The sequence below is a fragment of the Eretmochelys imbricata genome, chromosome 14, assembly GCF_965152235.1.
Source record: "Eretmochelys imbricata isolate rEreImb1 chromosome 14, rEreImb1.hap1, whole genome shotgun sequence".
Classification (NCBI taxonomy): Eukaryota; Metazoa; Chordata; order Testudines; family Cheloniidae; genus Eretmochelys; species Eretmochelys imbricata.
This window is the reverse complement of record NC_135585.1, coordinates 16971088-16992445: the sequence shown is the minus strand read 5'-3', so window position 1 is coordinate 16992445 and position 21358 is coordinate 16971088. Positions and strand designations below refer to the sequence as shown.

The window sequence follows — 21358 nt, the reverse complement described above, 5'->3', positions numbered from 1 at the left end:
CCCAATGCAAACCACTGGTGCAAACAGGCTAATCCACAATTTTCACTGGTGTGGTTTACCCCGGTTTCATGCTGTACCCGTGCAAATCACTGCTTGTAATGGTTTAACCTGGCTCCATGAGGTGCTGGCACAGGTGCAGCTGTCCTGGGTGGCTGGGCCACAAGGGGGTACAGGCAGTGCTCTTAAATGCAACTACAGTGACTGAGATACACTGACTATTTTTAAAGTAGCCTTTGTCAGCTGCTTCCCAAACTTTGCTCCAAGTCCAAAAAGAATTTTTTGCAACTGGGCAGGAAGATGATCAGGACTTCACCCAACTCTGTAAACTTCTGCAGGGCTGGCAGACCGGTGTTTTTAAAGAGGAATAATTCCTTTTGGTCAGTTAATCCTTTTGTGACCTCTTTTCTTGGCCCAGAGCCTGGTCCTGGTAAAGTGCTTGGCAAAACTAGTGTGGACGTTAGTGGGACACAGGAGTCAGCCCCCGCCAGGAGTCTGTGCCTTTCTTAACACGCCTCCCTTCCCAGATTCATTGGCTGACCTGGGCTGGAGAAAGGAGAGAGCAAGTGTGTTTGACTCAGCATGAGTGTTTGTGGGAGGGTCTCTTCTCCCTCCTCCACCCCTCATTCCAGGGGCTTAGGAGAAGGTGAACATAGCCAGAAGTACCCTGTAGGGTCTCTAATCCTAGGGGGGAAACAGGGTCATCCCTGTCAGTTGGAGAGAGAAAGGGTGGCAGCTGTATTTTCAGCATAATCACCTTTCACTGGTGGGTGTCAACTCAAACATCATAGATGCTTCTAATTCTTGCGTGGGCTGCAGGCATAGAAAGGGGCAACCCATAACACTCCAGACATTCTTGGCTGCAACTTTAGGATGTCAGCTAAGCCCAGCTTGTATTAATGTCAGAATGGGTTGGGGGAAGATGTTCGCCCCCAGATTTGCCCAAGGGTGAGGTTGGTCAGGAAGGAGAAGTGGAACCCTGATCCTGAGCGTGCGAATTCCTCCCCATCCTTCGAGCTTCAGGGGTTATTTTTCCAGCAAAGCCATAATATGCCTGGAGTAGGAGCGCCCTCTACAGGGCAAAGTGAACCCTTTTGATTTGGATCCGGACTTCAAACCCACAAGTAGGACAAACTCATTGGGAGGCAAGATTCCTTAGTATGTGAGTTTGCTACTTAGTGGGAGCCACTGGAATTAGGGACTAAACGATCCACTAGACTGTAGCTTCTCTATCCCACCCTGCATATTTCATGTGCGTTGTGCAGCCAAATCTGCAATTGCTTTGAGAAATCCCTGCCTTGCTCAAGGCTGGGGAGGCTGCAGAAAGATGCTGGGGGGGGGGATTGTCCCAACTGGGGGAAGTGGACTCATTATCCAACCAACCAGTTGAACTCTTTGGGGGGAAATTCTTTCCCTCCTTCTGAATGTCCCCCTCCCCTCCACTCTGCTGCCAAGTTCTTAGTAGAAATGAGCTGAGGGGGTGATACTTGGATCTGGTTTAGGCTTAGGCTAGGGTTCAAGGCTAAACTGGAGTCCAGCCCCAGGGGAGTTATAATATATTATGAGCTGATCTCATGAGATTTCCATTCTCTTGGGCCTCAATTTAGAACTGGAAAATTGGCCCCTTTCCACTTTGGGTCTTGCCTGAATCTGAAGTTCTTGAAATTCAAAGGGACGGGGTGGGAGAGCTGGTTTTCCAGTCTGCGCTCACCCCTAGTTAAGGATGGGGAGAAGAGACCCTGCCATGATGTAGCATCGCGACATGAACCTAGGATCGAAACGGGGGTGCAGCTGGACATATAGAGGGAAGGTGGTGGTTTTAAACTGGAGAGCAGTGGTGGCGACTCCTCCAGAACGGACAAGGGCTGCAAGGGGCTGGTTGACGCTCTGACAGTCTATTCGCTGGGTATATTTCAAACTCCTCCATTACTGTTTCCCCCAAGGGTGCACAGGGGGTGGGGCTGTAGCTGGACAGGTCTCCATTAGCATTCCCAGCTCCTGGGCTCTCCTACCATGTCCATCGCATGCTCCCCTCTGCTTGCTCATCAGTGCATTCTGCTTGCTTTCTCCTTTGTGTAGCATGGGGATGGGATGGGCATTTTCCCTTCCTCCTTCATCTCTTCCCCTTTGCTGCTTGCTTTCTCCCTGGCCCCTTCTTTGGCAGCTGTGCTTTCCTGTCCAGCATGGCGCTTCTTTTGGATGAGAGAGGCTGGTAAGTTTTTTTGTTGCTGTTCCTTTTTTTGCTTTTCATCTTCTGCAGCACGATAGGTGTCCTGGGGCGAGGGACAAGCAGTGAGGAGAAGGGGTTGGCACCTGCTGTTTTATTTAGGTCAGAATGATGGCCCTGTCTAGCAGCAGAGAGCATTATAGGCAATGCAATGCATATTGCCATTCAGCCAAAAAAAAGTCCAACGCCAAGAAATGTTTTCCCCTCCCTACCACATCCCTGATAGGAGTCCTGTGTTTCTCCGTTGGGTCTATGTTGGGCCCACACTGCAGTTGGGGCTAACCTGTCCCCAGGCATAGCTGCAGAAGTGCCAACCCTCCCCTCCCCTTTTCTGGCCAAATATTTACCTCTTCCCACTGAGTCCCTACCAAAAAGGTCTTCTAATCGAAAAGAGTTAAGCTCTGGCCCATTTATTGTTTTTCAATATGGCCACTAATCTCACTGCAGCCTTAACTATGATCCGGAGCCGCACATGATGCTTCCATAACCGAGAGCCAACAGCGTAATGGAAAAATCCCCGTTTCCCTCCCCACGCTTAATACTCAGACTTAAACTTTTCTGGGGCAGGGGATCACACAGTCCTCTTGGAAGAAAGCAGCCCCCTCTCCCCTGTTTAGTAGAACACCCTCTACAAATGGGGTGCTGCACGTAAAAAAATCATAAGAGTCACATGTAGAAAATATTGCCCGTGTCCTGTGTGTATCAACGGGGGAGCTTTGAGAGCTCCTGGCAGCTTTTTCCATAGGTTTCGAGTCTCTTCTCTTTCACTGTGTTGGGCTGAGAATATGGGTCCCGCTTTGAGCTGCTGGATTCTTTTCCTGTCTCTGCTCAGCTCCCCAATTCTCGTCTGGCTCATGGCTGCTTCTCTGTGTCTCCCCGGTCCATTATTCATGACCTGTCTTCATCAGCTTCTGCTTTGCTTAGTCCTGTGTTCCCGTGGGCAGCTTGCCATTCTCCATCTCCTAACTCACTGGAAGTCTCAAACCTCTGGCACACCTGCATTCTCCCATAGCAGGGAGCAGCGGGTGCCTGTAGAGGAACGTGGGCTGAATACCCAGACAATGCATAAGTTACAAGCCAATAAGTAGGTGTAAAGCCAAAACCTGGTGTAATTTATATGCCAAGGGGCCAGAAGTACCCATAAGTCTGCCTTTTGCTCCACTTTACTCATCACTTTGGAGTCTGGCCCTTTGGGCAGGATTTTCAGGAGCTGAAGGGACGTAGGCCTGGTCTACACTAGAAAAGTCAGTCGGTTTAACTCTGTCAGTCAAGGGTGTGAAAAATCCACACTCCTGAGCAATGTAGTTAAGCCAACCTGAACCCCGGTATAGAAGGCGCTAGGTCAACAGAAGATTTCTTCCATCAAGCTATCTACCACCTCTCGGGGAGGTGGATTACCTACACCAACCAGAGAATTCCTGCCGTCGGCCTACGACGCGTCTACACTGAAGCTCTGCAGCTGTGCCGCGGTAGCATTTTCAGTGTAGACAAGCCCCAGGAGCACTAGTCCTACTGAAAGTCAATGGGGCTTGTGGTCCTAAATCATGTAAACTCTTTTCAAAATACCACTTGCCTAGTGTCCCTGTGAAATGATGGATAGGGTGGGTACTTCTGGAGGTCACTTTGTGTATTTAGCCTTTTGACTTCTTGTTAACTCCATGCTGCAGGAGGCATTTGGATTCCCATTGATTAAAGCTTGTTCCATAGCCCTTTACCTTCCCTCTTCGTCTCTCTTTCTAAGCGTCAGCGGTCTCTAATGTTTTCTCTATGCTGAAGCAGTCTCTCCATGCCTCACCCACCGGCAGAAGCAGCCAGAGAACTCAGGTTCGATGCCCCCTTCCTCATACTCAACATAACCTCAGAGGGCTGTGGTGAATCAAGGAGAACAGTTAAGGACCCAGCCATGGGAGGCAGTTTGATATACTGGGCACCCCTTGTGAGCCGGACCATGTACCAAGTTTAAGATGGTAATTAAAAAGGGGCTCAGTACCTGCAAGGGATGGTATGGAGGAAAGGTGGCGGTGGGAACATCCCTCACAGGAAGAACTGGGAGGCCAAAGGTGGGCTGGGATGCTGAGAGAAACTCTTCCACCCAATGCCCTGGTCTACCCAGTTCCGGTGGCCCTTCCTCATTGACATCCCATCAGGATCAAGCGTGTTTTCACTCTGGACTGGGAGGGGGTTGGCCCTTCATGGAGCCAGCCAAGCTTCTGCTTCTCCTTTCTGGATTTCATAGACACCAGAGGCTGAGCAGCTGGTGCTCCAGGCAAAGTCAACGCTTCTGAAAATCGGGGCCTAAGTTAATCAGCTGCCACCGTATGCAGCCTGCAAAGGCATTCCTATCTCCTTCAGTGAGCAAACGGAACCTGCGCTGGGAGCTACACCATATCCCCTGAAAGTCTGGGTCTGCACCTCAATGTTTAGCAAGGGTTAATCCAAGTGCTTAATAGCTGGCCCATCTGGTGTGTTTTTCATGTGTCTGAAGGACAACTTAGCTGACCTCACAGTGCCACATCCCTGTCCCCTTCAGCCAGTGCATGGAAAGTGCCTTCCCCTTTGCTCTGTCAGCACTGCTTAGGCTATCCCGCTCTCCCCGGAGGCTGGTAGTCAGTCCCATTTGGATGAGGAAACAGAGCCACAGAAAGCCTAAAGGACTCTTCCCAAAGTCCGAGAGGAAGCTTCAGGTTTCAACTAAACCCCGATGTGTTCATGATGGAGGGTGGAGGAGGGAGGCATTTGAAACGGAAAAGGAAGGAAAGGGACTCGGGAGCTTTTGGCTCCAGTCCCACTGGCCAGTTGCTAGATAGTGCTTCTCCCCTGATTCTGTGTCCTCCATGGGTAAGCTGTGGTGCCACCATTTCCACCCTACCTAGTCTAACGCCTGGACTGTAGGAACTCCTCCAGCGGGTGCATAGTATGGAGTCCTGTTACCTCACATTGACTGGAGTAACTTCTACACTCTTCCTACTGCACCCCTGCTGTGCCACATCAGCTGTGGGAAGGGGCGGCACCGGAGACTCTGCTCTACCTGTGAAGAGGGAGGTCCGTGACCAGAAGTCTTGATTTCCTTCACTTAGAGGGGACCAAAGAGCAGGGCCGGAGCACTCCATAGAATTCTAACGGCCTGGCCTGCACCTGCCCCCATCTCTCCTCGGGAGGTGCCACCCACGGAGATGGCATGTCCCCGCCTGACGGGATTCTGCTGGGATCAAGGTGGAGCATGGCCTTCTGGGACCTGCAGCATCCAAACCTCCCCTCGTGCTAGGTGAAGGTGCCTCTGCTATACCAGCTGGGTGCAGTTCTGGGCGAGTTACCAATCTGGCCCTTGGGCAGGGAGCATTTGGACAATTCCTGTCCCTGCTGAAGGGATGGGCCTCCCTGTAAAGAAGGAGCCTAAACTGAGCCTTTAGCACCATGTGAATTCATGTGCAATCGGGTTAATAGCATTTGGCATAGAGAGGTTTTTTAGCCTTAGATGAAAGTGTGGGGTGAGGAGTGTGGACCTCCATTAGCGACTCTCTTGAGGAGACACTCAACCTTTGATGCCAGGCCCAGACAGTATGTGGCAGTCTGACTCTCCCCTTCCCAGCTTGTTTGGGGATGAAGGGTAGGAAGGGAGGGGGCTGGAATAGGAGACATATCACCCTGGCTGCTTTTTGAAAGAGATGTTTTGTGCTTTAATCATCTAACAGCTGCAGTGGCCCGGGTCCTAGGTGGAGAGGTCTGCTAAGAGACTCCCACAATGCATACAGCCATGGGCCAGTCCAGAACAGGGAGTCTGGCTTCCACCTGTCCATGGAAACACAGGGCAAGGTTCTCATTTACATTACGGTCCCTTTACCCCATGCTGGCACCTTAAAGAAGGTGTAAATGTGATTTGCTCCTACTTTAAAGCACCAGAGTGGTGTAAAGGGGCTAGTGTAAATGGGGATCTGGGCCATATGGTTTGCCCTACCAGATCACAATAATATCCCATCTTATCAGCCACTGCCAGAGGTAGGATTCCAGACACCTGAGGCTTTGGATAAAGGGGAACCCCCCATCCCAGGATCCTCCCAACCCAGACACTCACAAATCGATACACTTAGCCAGATGGACAATGCTGTACCTTTCTGGCAGTAGAGAGGAAAATCGTTCCTGGCCCCTACAGCAATCAGCTCATTCCCTGAATTATGGAATCTGATTCTCCTTCTCTTCCCAACCATGGCAGGGTAATAATGACCTGACCCCCACCCCCCTCACTCCCCCTGCACAGTGAATCCTCTAGAGCGATTATCCCCTCTGAAGTATTTCCTTTATTCTAAACTGGGCAGCTGCTAAGCTTGCTTGTACACAGCCCGGTAGTAGAGAAGCTTGACTGATGCTCAGTGTGCATCTCCAGTCTGGATCTAGCCCATAAACTAGGCTCACTTACCTGTTGGGAGGTGAGGGTATTTTGCACGGGGGGACTGTACCCCTGCCTGATGCTGAAGACACTACTACGTTATAGGTGTGGAGATCTACTTCAACTGAAATTAGCAGCAGAAATATGCCAAATGGGACTTAGTCTATGAAAGAAGTGGGCATGCAGCTGAAGAGTTGAGGCATGTTTGGACTTGCCTTCCTACCCTTGGAGGTTATCCCTGCCTGCTCTGAGAGGCATCCTATAAAAAGTATGAACAGTAGTCTAGAGACAAAGCTTAGCCTTTCCACGAATGGAGAATTCCTAATGGTTAGAGCCAGAGAGCAGTGACAGAACTACTGTGTTCTAGCCCTGGCTCTGGCAATGACTTGATATGAGACCTTGGAAAAGTCATTTAGCCTCTCTGCACCTCAGTCTGTCCATCTAGAATATTAGTCCAAAGCATCTTCCCTACCTCCTTGGCAGGTGCTGAGCTTCACCACTCCCAAAGCAATCCGAGATCCTCCAATGAAAAGCAGAGTAGTCGTGTTTATGGATTGACACCCCCCTCCTCCCCCCCAGGGCCTGCCATGTGACTATGTCCTGTTTAATACAAAAGGGACAGGCAGCACTAGAGCAATAGGTATTTTTTCTGGAGGAAGATTTTAGAAAGAACAGTCTTTGTCTTTGCGTGCTCAAGCCTGCTGCCGATAGCATGAGACTGTTAGCGAAGCAGTCGCGTGTTCACCACAGGGCTTACTTCCCCCCGTTGGCTTGGCGTGTGCTGAGGAATATTGAGCCAGGCAGGTAATCCAGTTGCTCTGGAGCTGCCACAGCACCCAATTTGTAGGTCAGAAGGGTCTGAATTGTACTGGGTACCAATCAAGAGGGCATGCAGTCATTTTTTTTGGCTTACTCTGTTGTTTGGGTTTAGACTATCTTGCTGCAATTGATGAAGCAAAAAGCCTCTTACTTTGAGGCACTACAGTCTGCAAATGGCTCTTTGTGAATCAGAAACTTTCTTTGCCTCCCCCTCCAGCACCAAGTCCTTTTCCCTTGCTCGTTACAAAAATAATTAACAAACCAAACTCAAAAGGTGAAATGACTGAAATGAATTCTCTTCTTTTCTCCTTGTTTCTCTTTGCAGAACTGAAGACTATATGAAGTTATCCCTAACCTCCTCCTAAAGGCTTTTCCCTTGGCATCTTAAAGGCTTGAGAGAAATACCAAAACCAACCAAACACACAAACAAAAGAAAAAACAATAAACCCTCAAAACTCGGGACTTTCTCCTTGGCTGAAGTTGGGTTCTTCATAATAACTCCTTGTGGTATCAAGGTTAAGGAGAATCTCTTGCTTGGGTTCCTGGATGCGACCAGGCTAGAGCCATGACTGGAATTGTGTTTGGGGGTTCAAGACCTAATATGGGACTGAGACCCCCCAAACAGAACCCAGAGTGAACACCAAAAATTCAGTAAGTCTGCTGAGTTGTGTTAATCACACTCTGTCTGCCCTACCCTGAAATCTGTATTGTTCCTTTAGAGGAAATGGGCAAAAGCCAGATGTTATCTTAGATCTACCCAGATGTTGTACCCGAGTATCCAAGCCATTTCCTCCAGGGACCAAACTCATCCTTTAGCTTTGAAAATTACAGCTGGAGATTTAAAACATTGTTTAACATTGGGAGGGGGGCGGGGTTTGACAGACTATCGCTGGACTGACTTAATCTTGCTCTGTAATCATTTCAGCAGAGAGCTGATCCTTTAGTTTAGGTAGAGGGCAGACCTGAGAAGTGAGATTGGTTTGTCTTGTAGCTCTACTGTTTGTGGTGACTTCCCGTTGAGGAGCCCAAGCTTTGTTAACGATTGGTAGTGCCTGGATTTACTTTTCCCTGCTCCAGTTCCCAAGAGGGAGAGGGTGGAGGAGGTAGCCCTGAAATTGAGGGCTCCCTCTGGATTATGATGAGTTTCTGGGGGTGCCAACAGCGTTTCCCGTTCCCTTCTCCACACCACCTTACTGTTCTAATACCCCTTTCTCTTTCCCATACCCTTTTGTCACTGTTGCTGGCCTGCCTGCTTTGCCCAAGGTTCAGCTCCTCTTCTGAGCCTTGTCATATACAGGAGATGAGCTCTGCTGGGCATCAGCACCCGCTCAATTGAGTTCTAACTTCAAATAGGGTCGGGTTGGTTTGCTGGAAGTCCTTCCATGGGAAGAGGGTTTTGAGTCCTCTGGTGATATCACTTCCTGTCCTGCAGCATTACAGCATAGTTGGAATCTGTCCTCCAAGCTTCCCTTCATTTTTGTGGAAAGGCCGCCTCTTAGCTAAAGCTTCAAGCATATAAAAAACCAGGCTGCTTTGTTTTATTCCTACACAGACAATACTTGAAACTATTTACTCGGTCGTTCTTTGCCGCGCCTGGGTTTGGAGAATGTTTGTCTGTAAAAAGGGCTCATTTCACAAACAGCCGGAGGCTTCAGCTTTAAGGAAGCTGCCCCTTCCAAGCCGGTAACTGCTAGCACATTAAATGGATTGCTTATGAATCCTAGACACACAAGGCCGCTCTGCTTCAAGGTACCCAATGTGACTGGCCATTCTGTCTCCAATTCGTGCTGGCTGGCAGATTTGACGTTCCAAGCATGTGACTATGCAAAGAATGCCTTATATACAGATATGTTTAAGTTATACGGCAAAATGTACATCAAGCAAGCAAAGTCTATAGCTGAGCCCAGATTTTGCAAGTGGCAGCGAGTTAAGCTATTTCTTTAACAACAACAAAAAGGCTGTCTGGGTATTTTTTTACCTTTTTTTTTTTTTTTTTTTTTTCATCTGAAGGTGGCTCTTATACACAGGACTGTAATTCTAGTGGCTTGAAACTGTAAATTGCCTTTGTTCAGTTCAATAAATCTTTGAATAGTTTATTTGGATGGGCATTGTGTTGTTTATACCTTTTGCTTTTTTCCCCTCCTTCTCTCTTCCACAGAACTTCTCTAGTGATGATTTATAGCATTACACCTGCATCCCATATCTTTCACTGCTTTTGCTGCACTAGCAGGGAATTCTTATTCACGTGAAAATACCCAATAAGGACTTGGTGTCACACAGAATGTGGAGGAAGACACTGTCCTTGCTGCAGCGAAATAATCATGGTGCTTTTACAGGGTGTTACTGCTGTGGAAAGCGACAGAGAAATTGTAAAGTCTTACTCAGCAGATTTGCTTCCTATACGTGCCCAGAGTCAGGACTTTAGTGACAGAGGGCCAGACTGTGATGTCACTCTGTGAATAAGGATATCTTACTCCACAACTAGTTCCATTGACTTCAGTGGGAGCAGAGTTCGGCCAACACTGTTAAAAATCTCACCCTGAAACCTTTTGATTTTACTTCTGTTGGAGCCAGGCAGAGTCAGTGAAGCTGGGAGAGATGAGCTGGACTCTGTTTTTGCTCCTGCACCATCTGTAGTATTCGTGAAGTTCCAATTGCAGAATCTTTGGCCAAGATTTTCAAATGTGACAAGATTATTTTGGGAGCCTCCATTTTTGGGTAGCCAAAACCCTGTACAGAGACCTGATTTTCAGAAGGTGAGTCCTCAGCACTTTCTGAAAATCAGGTCCATTTGCAGGGTCTCAAGTGAGGTGCCTCCAATCATTAATTACTTCTGAAAATCTTGAGTTGAAATTTTCAAAGAGCTAAGGGAATAAGGAGCAGAACTACCATTGATTTTCAACAAGAGTTCAGCTGTTTTGAAAATCCCAGCCTTCGCCTATTCTGTCAGTGATGAGTGAAAGCCAAGTGCATTGATATTGGGTAAAAACAAAAACAAACAAAAAAACACATTGAGACTTTTCTGTGACCATACTAGAAAAGAAGTATAGGTCACTGAAAGTTGCAATTGTGTTTAGACTTTTTCACAATCTATTAAGCTGCTTGGGAACAATAAGGAAAAGAACCAGAACTAATTTTTGTTCCCAGCTGGAATAAACTTCAACGGTGCCTGTGTAAGGAGAAGAACACATACTGAATTTCTCCAGACTAGATAGGAGATATGCCCCCCTGGAATCGAATGAAGTTCTGAAATAAAATATGAGGATCTGTAACTGCTGTGTCTCCCTTCCTTTTTCATATTCTGAAAAGGTCAGTTTAATGCATTCTCTTGTAAGTGAGAAAAGTATATGAGAGACAATGGGATTCTTGAGGGTTATAGACTTGAGATTCCATTGGTTCAGCAGGGGTATAACGACTGCTCCAAGCCAAGGCTGTACAGAGAAGATTTCATTTCATAACAAAAGATCCTAGCTCATTAACAGAATATATATAGTCTTTAAATGCTACAGCCACATGCATTTTGATTGTAGAACAAAGTAACTGGCACAATAGCTGCTTCTGTTTGCTAAGCTCTGCTTTTTCAGAATTCTGTTTCCCCCACAATGTTGATAGCACCAAAGTTAAAGCAGGGTGGGAAATGCAGCTCACTTGTCACCACTTCTGATTGGTATTATTAATGTTTATCAGTAGGTGTAAGGAACATGCACAAACTTCCAGTTCCAGGTTGTGCTTCCCAGATTGAAAGCTCTTCTGTTCACCTGTGACGATGGCTCATCTACCATTGATTTTGGTTTTTAATGCAAAATTCCCAGTGGGATTGCTGTTGATGGACCAATGCTCTGCTCTGTTGTTTCCCCACAAATTGAAACTGCTTCTGTCTTCTCTAGAGAGAGATGGGGGGTGAGGTAATATTTTTTTATTGGCGAAAAAAACAAGCTTTTGAGCTACACAGAGCTTTTCAGGTCTTTTGTCTGCTCTAGACATTTATACCACTCTCATCGCCACAACTTCTAAGCAGCTTCCCACTTAAGTTTTATGCAGCCATATTCCTAAAACTGTGATTTCACTACCAAAAAAGGTGTATTTCTACATCAAAGTAACTAACTCAAGATACCTATTTTGAGGTAAAATCCTAGTGGAGACAAAACACAGGTAATTTTTAACTCTTTGTATCTAGTTGAGGTTAACCCCAGGTTGGGGGGTGGGGGTTATAGGATCGACCTCATCTAGCTATATGGACTTGTCTCCCCTAGGATTTTACGTTGATATCGCTATCTTGATGTAAAATCACAGCTTTTAGTGCAGTGAAGACATAGCTTAACACCAGCTGAGTTCTGATCGTCCATCTTCCTGTGCTTGTGAGATTGCCACTTGCAATATCTGCTTCCCAGCACAACCTCCAGAGACTCATTCCATGGTGGTATCGTCACCATGGAGTGAAACAAAATTCTGATGCTTTCATTTGTTAGCGAAAACTCTTGCTGCACACTCTCCCGTTGTCTGTCTCAGCTGCGGCAAAAGAGTCCCTAGAGTTTATTACCAGGGCAGGGTGCCAGAATATCTGGGAGGTAAGGAAGAGACTTGTGAGGATAGGTTTGGCCACTGGAATGAGAATCTACTACTATAGACAGGAGGGCTGGCTGTGCCAGAAGCAGAGAATCCTGGGAAGGTGGGTTTTGGGACCGCAGAGACTGAAGGCCAATCCTCCACCCACTGTCAGCAGCCTGCACCAGGGACCAGTGATGCTGGGGGCGTTTGAATCTGTGTGGACAGCACCAGCTCTGCATTTCTGACCTGCTGTGGGTCAACAGACTCTGTTCTCATGAGGGATAGAAGGGCAGTAAGAGCTTTGAGGTTTATATAATAGCAAAGCCTTGTTCCGCCCTTGTTACAGTCATAACACCACGGCTCCTTTAGTTCTCATAATCTGAGGCAGGAGAGCCAAGGACTGCATGTAATAGGTGGGGAACTCGCTTGCAGTGAGACCACATCAGTCCTGTAACCAATCCCAGCTAGTAATGAAACAGAACCCTCTCCTCCTTTCCCTTAAAAAAAATTAGGGGTAGATATAACAGAATATGTCCATGTGCTAGGTTCAGGGCCAACTCCTGATGCCCATTACTCAACACTGGAAAAAAAACCAAGTAAACCCCAATGCAAGAATGACTTCTCTCTCTGATCACTCATTTCCCAGTAGCAGACTAACGGCTTGTGTACACTTGAAAGTTAATTTGGATTAAGGTAACATTTAAAGTGCAATAACAATTCTAGAATAACTCCATGTGTAGACACTCTTATTTCAGAATAGAAGAGTGTCTGTAGACAAGCCCTAAGAAAGCTCAAAATAAGGGGGTATGTCTGGGAATAAAGCTGGTTACTTTAAAGAGTTGGATTGTGTGTGTGTGTGTGTGTGTTTGAGGAGTGGGTATTAAGGGTCAAATTCTGCTAATTTTATATGCACAGATTTGCTGAAGTCAACAGGACTCGTAAGGTGAGCGTCATGTGTCATTTGACTCCATCATTGCTGTTCACAGTGCCTCTTGGAGGGTGGCTATTTCTCTTTTTACTTTTCTTCTTGACAGGGTTCAGAGAGAGCAGCTGACTGCCATCTTCAGGCTCATGAAGGAAAACAGTGAGACATTTGGAGAGATGACGGAAGGAGACATGAAGGAGCAGCTTAAACTTTATGACATGTAGGCTCACAGCCATTACAGTCTATGGCCTGCCAGCTGCCTCAGCCCTTATCATATGAGACACTGGAGACTAGTGCTATAAAACTGTCACTAAATGCATAATCGGTTTCATATTTTGGATGGTTTGCAAAAATGAATAGGCCTCTTTAAAATATTTCAAAGACTTGTAATTTCTATCTTTACTGGTTTTCCTAAAGGAGCTATTGCTGTATTTTCATCTCATGCAGAGATATTTCAACTCTTTCTGACCAGTTAGTAAGAGCCAGCCCATACAGCATGGTGAAATCTGTAACTGTATTCTGAGTATGCCTTGTAAGTATGTATTTCTTCACTCTGATCCTCCATCATCTTGGTGTCTGAAGGAATCAGAGTAAAGTAAAACAGCAGCGGCTGCACACTTTAACGTGGATAAAATGGGAGGTAACCCCTTTAGGGTATATCTGCACTGCAGCTGAGAGTGTGTTTCCCAGTGTTCATAGACAGACACACACAGGAGCTTGAGCCATTGTGGTACAGGAAGCAGCTTGGGCTAGCCACACAAGTACAATCATGTTCAACCCCCTGTGTACATACTCGGGCAGCTAGACGGAGCCGCTGCCCAGGCCACCACAGCCACGCTGCTATTCTTGGTGCACTGGTTCAAGCAGAGCTAGCATGTGTCTGTTTTCCCACGGTGGAGAATATGCTCTCAAATGCAGCATATACGGTCAGTCAGGATCATGCCTATCGATTATTCAGACAGTATAGGGCTGATGTCAGATGATTCATTAAAGTTTTTTGGCTGGAAACCAGTGATTCTGAAGGAGGATAAAGCTGCCAGGCACAGTATGTGAATAACTTCTGTAAGTGCATTTTTGCTGTCACCCAGACCAACTATCTGCTTATGGGCATAGTCTGCATCTATAATCACCATCGAAACCTACGTGGAACAGAATGTTCAGTCAAGCTATGTTTCATGCAAATAACTTTTCCATTTCAGTTTGGGAAATTTCATTCCCCCCACCCCCAATTTTGCTTCTCCATAAAAGTATGGGGCAACTGCTGTTTTTCTCATTGCATTATGCAGCAGCAGAAAATGCCACTTCCATTGGAATTTTTGAGTGGAAGCAAGACAGTGACCATCTTTGAAAATGATCTTTGGACAGAGGCAAGAGGATGGGAAGCACAGTGAGAAACTGATTTACATCTATGTCATAGTCCTTTGTGAAACAGAGGGTATGTCTACACTACGGAATAAGGTCGAATTTATAGAAGTCGTTTTTTTAGAAATCGGTTTTATATATTCGAGTGTGTGTGTCCCCACAGAAAATGCTCTAAGTGCATTAAGTGCAGTAACTCGGCGGAGTGCTTCCACAGTACCGAGGCTAGAGTCGACTTCCGGAGCGTTAGACTGTGGGTAGCTATCCCACAGTTCCCGCAGTCTCCGCTGCCCATTGGAATTCTGGGTTGAGATCCCAATGCCTGATGGGGCTAAAAGATTGTCGCGGGTGGTTCTGGGTACATATCGTCAGGCCCCCCTTCCCTCCCTCCCTCCGTGAAAGCAAGGGCAGACAATTGTTTCGCGCCTTTTTTCCTGAGTTACCTGTGCAGATGCCATACCACGGCAAGCATGGAGCCCGCTCAGGTAACCGTCACCGTATGTCTCCTGGGTGCTGGCAGACGCGGTACGGCATTGCTACACAGTAGCAGCAACCCATTGCCTTCTGGCAGCAGATGGTGCAGTACGACTGGTAGCCGTCCTCGTCGTGTCCGAGGTGCTCCTGGCCACGTCGGCTGGGAGCGCCTGGGCAGACATGGGCGCAGGGACTAAATTTGGAGTGACTTGACCAGGTCATTCTCTTTAGTCCTGCAGTCAGTCCTATTGAACCGTCTTATGGTGAGCAGGCAGGCGATACGGATTGCTAGCAGTCGTACTGTACCATCTTCTGCCGGGCAGGCAAGAGATGAGGATGGCTAGCAGTCATACTGTACCATCTTCTGCCGAGCAGCCATGAGATGTGGATGGCATGCAGTCCTTCTGCATCGTCTCCTGCTAGCCAAAGATGTAAAAGATAGATGGAGTGGATCAAAACAAGAAATAGACCAGATTTGTTTTGTACTCATTTGCTTCCCCCCTTCCCCTGTCTAGGGGACTCATTCCTCTAGATCACACTGCAGTCACTCACAGAGAAGGTACAGCGAGGTAAATCTAGCCATGTATCAATCAGAGGCCAGGCTAACCTCCTTGTTCCAATAAGAACAATAACTTAGGTGCACCATTTCTTATTGGAACCCTCCGTGAAGTCCTGCCTGAAATACTCCTTGATGTAAAGCCACCCCCTTTGTTGATTTTAGCTCCCTGAAGCCAACCCTGTAAGCCGTGTCATCAGTCGCCCCTCCCTCCGTCAGAGCAACGGCAGACAATCGTTCCGCGCCTTTTTTCTGTGCGGACGCCATACCAAGGCAAGCATGGAGGCCGCTCAGCTCACTTTGGCAATTAGGAGCATATTAAACACCACACGCATTATCCAGCAGTATATGCAGCACAAGAACCTGGAAGAGAGATACCGGGCGAGGAGGCGACATCAGCGCGGTCACGTGCGTGATCAGGACATGGACACAGATTTCTCTGAAAGCATGGGCCCTGCCAATGCATGCATCATGGTGCTAATGGGGCAGGTTCATGCTGTGGAACGCCGATTCTGGGCTCGGGAAACAAGCACAGACTGGTGGGACCGCATAGTGTTGCAGGTCTGGGACGATTCCCAGTGGCTGCGAAACTTTCGCATGCGTAAGGGCACTTTCATGGAACTTTGTGACTTGCTTTCCCCTGCCCTGAAGCGCATGAATACCAAGATGAGAGCAGCCCTCACAGTTGAGAAGCGAGTGGCGATAGCCCTGTGGAAGCTTGCAACGCCAGACAGCTACCGGTCAGTTGGGAATCAATTTGGAGTGGGCAAATCTACTGTTGGGGCTGCAGTGATACAAGTAGCCCACACAGTCAAAGATCTGCTGATATCAAGGGCAGTGACCCTGGGAAATGTGTAGGTCATAGTGGATGGCTTTACTGCAATGGGATTCCCTAACTGTGGTGGGGCCATAGACGGAACCCATATCCCTATCTTGGCACCGGAGCACCAAGCCGGCGAGTACGTAAACCACAAGGGGTACTTTTCAATAGTGCTGCAAGCCCTGGTCGATCACAAGGGACGTTTCAGCAACATCAACGTGGAACGGCTGGGAAAGGTACATGACGCTCGCATCTTCAGGAACTTTGGTCTGTTTCAAAAGCTGCAGGAAGGGACTTTATTCCCAGACCAGAAAATAACTGTTGGGGATGTTGAAATGCCTATATGTATCCTTGGGGACCCAGCCTACCCCTTAATGCCATTGCTTATGAAGCCGTACACAGGCAGCCTGGACAGTAGTCAGGAGCTGTTCAACTACAGGCTGAGCAAGTGCAGAATGGTGGTAGAATGTGCATTTGGACGTTTAAAGGAGCGCTGGCGCAGTTTACTGACTCGCTTAGACCTCAGCGAAACCAATATTCCCACTGTTATTACTGCTTGCTGTGTGCTCCACAAAATCTGTGAGAGTAAGGGGGAGACGTTTATGGCGGGGTGGGAGGTTGAGGCAAATCGCCTGGCTGCTGGTTACGCGCAGCCAGACACCAGGGCCGTTAGAAGACCACAGGAGGGCGCGGTACGCATCAGAGAAGCTTTGAAAACAAGTTTCATGACTGGCCAGGCTACGGTGTGAATGTTCTGTTTGTTTCTCCTTGATGAAACCCCCCGCCCCTTGGTTCACTCTACTTCCCTGTAAGCTAACCACCCTCCCCTCCTCCCTTCGATCACCGCTTGCAGAGGCAATAAAGTCATTGTTGCTTCACATTCATGCATTCTTTATTCATTCATCACACAAATAGGGGGATGACTACCAAGGTAGCCCAGGAGGGGTGGTGGAGGAGGGAAGGAAAATGCCACACAGCACTTTAAAAGTTTACAACTTTAAAATTTATTGAATGCCAGCCTTCTTTTTTTTGGGCAATCCTCTGTGGTGGAGTGGCTGGTTGGCCGGTGGCCCCCCCACCGCGTTCTTGGGCATCTGGGTGTGGAGGCTATGGAACTTGGGGAGGAGGGTGGTTGGTTACACAGGGGCTGTAGTGGCAGTCTGTGCTCCAGCTGCCTTTGCTGCAGCTCAACTGGAGCATACTGGTTTGGTCCTCCAGCAGCCTTAGCATTGAATCCTGCCTCCTCTCATCACGCTGCCGCCACATTTGAGCTTCAGCCCTGACTTCAGCCCGCCACTTACTCTCTTCAGCCCGCCACTTACTCTCTTCAGCCCGCCATCTCTCCTCCAGGTCATTTTGTGTTTTCCTGCACTCTGACATTATTTGCCTCCACGCATTCGTCTGTGCTCTGTCAGTGTGGGAGGACAGCATGAGCTCAGAGAACATTTCATCTCGAGTGTGTTTTTTTTTCTTTCTAATCTTCACTAGCCTCTGGGAAGGAGAAGATCCTGTGATCATTGAAACACATGCAGCTGGTGGAGAAAAAAAAGGGACAGCGGTATTTAATGTAACCCTTCTGCACACTGCTTACATCAAAAACACACATTTTATAAAACAGTGGCTACACTCTTTCAGGGTAAACCTTGCTGTTAACATTACATACATAGCACATGTGCTTTTGTTACAAGGTTGCATTTTGCCTCCCCCCACCGCGTGGCTACCCCCTCAACCCTCCCCCTTCCCCGTGGCTAACAGCGGGGAACATTTCTGTTTAGCCACAGGCAAACAGCCCAGCAGGAACAGGCTCCTCTGAGTGTCCCCTGAAGAAAAGCACTCTATTTCAACCAGGTGACCATGAATTATATCTCACTCTCCTGAGGATAACACAGAGAGATAAAGAACGGATGTTGTTTGAACGCCAGCAAACATACACTGCAATGCTTTGTTATACAATGATTCCCGAGTACGTGTTACTGGCCTGGAGTGGTAAAGTGTCCTACCATGAAGGACGCAATAAGGCTGCCCTCCCCAGAAACCTTTTGCAAAGGCTTTGGGAGTACATCCAGGAGAGCCACGAATGCCAGGGCAAAGTAATCCTTTCACATGCTTGCTTTTAAACCATGTATACTATTTTAAAAGGTACACTCACCGGAGGTCCCTTCTCCGCCTGCCGGGTCCAGGAGGCAGCCTTGGGTGGGTTCGGGGGGTACTGGCTCCAGGTCCAGGGTGAGAAACAGTTCCTGGCTGTCGGGAAAACCGTTTTTTCCGCTTGCTTGCTGTGAGCTATCTACAACCTCCTCCTCCTCATCATCATCGTCCCCAAAACCTGCTTCTGTATTGCCTCCATCTCCACTGAAGGAGTCAAACAACATGGCTGGGGTAGTGGTGGCTGAACCCCCTAAAATGGCATGCAGCTCATCATAGAAGCGGTATGTTTGGGACTCTGACCTGGAGCGGCCGTTCGCCTCTCTGGTTTTCTGGTAGGCTTGCCTCAGCTCCTTCAGTTTCACGCGGCACTGCTTCGGTTCCCTGTTATGGCCTCTGTCCTTCATGCCCTGGGAGATTTTGACAAAGGTTTTGGCATTTCGAAAACTGGAACGGAGTTCTGATAGCACGGATTCCTCTCCCCATACAGCGATCAGATCCCGTACCTCCCGTTCGGTCCATGCTGGAGCTCTTTTGCGATTCTGGGACTCCATCATGGTCACCTCTGCTGATGAGCTCTGCATGGTCACCTGCAGCTTGCCACGCTGGCCAAACAGGAAATGAGATTCAAAAGTTCGCGGTTCTTTTCCTGTCTACCTGGCCAGTGCATCTGAGTTGAGAATTCTGTCCAGAGCGGTCACAATGGAGCACTCTGGGATAGCTCCCGGAGGCCAATACCGTCAAATTGTGTCCACAGTACTCCAAATTCAAGCCGGCAAGGCCGATTTAAGCGCTAATCCACTTGTCAGGCGTGGAGTAAGGAAATCGATTTTAAGAGCCGAAATAAAGGGCTTCATCGTGTGGACGGGTGCAGGTTTACATCGATTTAACGCTGCTAAATTCGACCTAAAGTCCTAGTGTAGACCAGGGCAGAGTGAGGGAGAGCAGGTTTTACATATAGTTAAGGTAGGTTGTAGTTGTAGGTAGAGGATGGGAGTCAGGTCAGGTGATGTAGCTGATGGTGGAGGAGAAAGGGCAGAATGTCCAAAGTTTGGAAATACTATTCCTTGGATGAAAAATGGGCTTATAATGTAATATTTAATGTGGATCCTAGCCATGGTCCTGGGTCCCATGAAAGGAACAGAGCACGCTTCAAGAACACGTATAAAATGGGGTATTCAGTCCTGCTGCTGGCTGCCCAGCCATGCTCTGCCAAGAAAGGAGAGCCACCAACATCAATGGCAGCAGGCAGGAACACCTGTTGCAGATTGTAAGCTCTTTGGGGAAGAAACTGTCTTTGTTCTGTGTTTGTGCAGCCCCTAGCACAATGGGGCCTGGTCCATGATTAGAGCTCCTGGGCGCTATCATGATACAAATAATAATTAATAAAAGGGCATCAGCATCAAGAGGTGCTGAATTAAACAGCTCTCTCACACTCTGGTTGCCAATCCCATTGTTTATTAAATAAATAGCCATATCGAATGCATTGGTACTTGGATTAGGAATCTGTTCCAGTTTCTCGAATCCTTTAAGGGCATGTCCCTTCCTCCTCCACACCCTACCCTTCCAAAACAAGTCAAGATGGTTCCTGATGATCCTCTTGAGTGCATAGATTCTGCCAATCAGGTGGCCTGAAGAAATACCACGTAACTTCAACCAAGTAACAAAACCCACTAGTAAATACACTGCCAAAAGATGCAGTGAAATTATTAAGAGGAATTACCATGCCCAACTTGGATTAAATTTTCCTTGATGCAGAATGTTTGTGGGTAACTCCATTTCATGGAAGTGCTGTGAATTCACAAAAAAGGGCATGTTTCAAATGTGTTTTATTTCATGATAAGTATTTTGAACAGCTCTTGCCAGACGTTGGCATTTTTAGTTCACCAAGAAAATTGCAGTGCATTCCATATATTTGGTATGCATCAGTTTCTCTCTTCTTTTATGAAATCTTTTAAAACCTTGACATCAGGAGACATTTTCTAGTTTATGACACTGTTGATGTCACCCAACATCCATTTAACAACTTCCAGCCCCGCCCCATTCTAAGGAATAATCGCTTGAAAAACTAAGATTTCTTTACATTAGCCCTTTAGGTTGGAGAAACCATCTCACTAGCAGAACACTTCTTCACCATGTATATTCCATGACACAATTACATATAACTTTTAAAAAAATCTTACTTTCTAATTTTTTTCACTTGGGTGGAGGACTTGCTTGCAGGCATATTTACTACGAGATCATGCTGGCTTTACCATGAAATCATGGTTAATTTGACTTACATGTCTGAAAATCCTGTAGTTTCAGGATTATTCCTTTGGCTTTTTTAATTTTTTTCCTTTACATTTGGGCTGCTTCTACACAGGCGGAGTTCTGAAAATCTCCTAACAATACACTATCACTGATGACAGCAATGGTAGAAGCACCAGTGTAGACCATCTGCTGGCATTTTAACCCCTGTCCTGTCCAACCCTGTTTAGAGGTATGTGACATGGGTGGTTAAAATTTCGGCAGTGGTTGTGTAATGATGAAAGATTCTCAGAAATCTGCCAGAGCTGACAAGACCCAATGTAAAAAGAAATTAAGCCAATTATACTACGATCTTCCTGAGCTACGCTAAGAGCATAATAGTTAAAGGGATTGTGAGATTAGAACCCTTTGCCGGTTTAATGTTCAGTTTCTTAACATGTGGGGAAAACAGTGTACTTTCTTAGAAAGCTTTAATAAAGATAAGCCTTTTGTACATCTATCTGATATTCGTTTGTCTTGTAGAAGAGAAACACAAAGTCATTTTGTGTGCAAGAATTTGAAGGTACAAAAACTTTGGGGAAATTCCCTTCTTTAATAAACTGACTACAAGTTTCCTCTCTACTTCTGATCCATCAAAAAGGGCGTGTTTACACTGGGCAATTTACCAGCATTACTATACCAGTATAATTATAGTACTATACTTACACTGTATATTTCCCCATGTAGACACTCTTATTAGGAATACCAGTAGCCTTTTTCTCTTAAAATAAATCTAAAAAGAGGCCACTGTTATTCTGAATAAGTGTCCTCACAGGGAGCTAGACTGGTATAAATATAGCAGTATAATTATACCA

The 21358-nt window shown here is 47.1% G+C and overlaps 2 protein-coding genes across 3 annotated transcripts in view; one reads left to right on the top strand and one right to left on the bottom strand.

Annotated features, from left to right (window-relative positions):
- The window catches only part of MXRA7 (matrix remodeling associated 7), a 49077-nt gene extending 35953 nt beyond the window's left edge, over window positions 1-13124 (top strand). Inside the window, exon 2 of one of the 2 annotated variants that reach the window (XR_013347943.1) lies at window positions 7753-9690. Coding sequence is in view for 1 of the 2 variants with exons in the window: in XM_077833806.1 (XP_077689932.1) it covers window positions 13010-13124 (115 nt within the window). In the remaining variant the exon portion in view is untranslated. Of the gene's footprint in view, window positions 1-7752; window positions 9691-13009 lie in introns of those variants that run through there. The other variant, XM_077833806.1, reaches the window with a different exon arrangement.
- Window positions 13125-15623: 2499 nt separating this feature from the next.
- On the bottom strand, window positions 15624-18999 carry LOC144274920 (uncharacterized). The gene is made up of 3 exons (XM_077834018.1): window positions 18259-18999; window positions 17312-17641; window positions 15624-15652 (listed from the first exon to the last, which is right to left on the bottom strand). The coding sequence occupies exons 1-3, from the start codon at window positions 18836-18838 to the stop codon at window positions 15624-15626; spliced, it is 939 nt and encodes a 312-aa protein (XP_077690144.1). The 5' UTR covers window positions 18839-18999.
- Window positions 19000-21358: the final 2359 nt, after the last annotated feature.

Excerpts from the sequence above, each read along its gene's own strand:
- LOC144274920 (XM_077834018.1), bottom strand. The coding sequence starts at position 18,838 with ATGCAGAGCTCATCAGCAGAGGTGACCATGATGGAGTCCCAGAATCGC. Across the intron at positions 17,642-18,258 it reads AGGCGGAGAAGGGACCTCCG|CTGCATGTGTTTCAATGATC; the intron begins GTGAGTGTACCT and ends TTTCTCCACCAG. Across the intron at positions 15,653-17,311 it reads GCTGCTGGAGGACCAAACCA|GTTCTTGTGCTGCATATACT; the intron begins GTATGCTCCAGT and ends TCTCTCTTCCAG.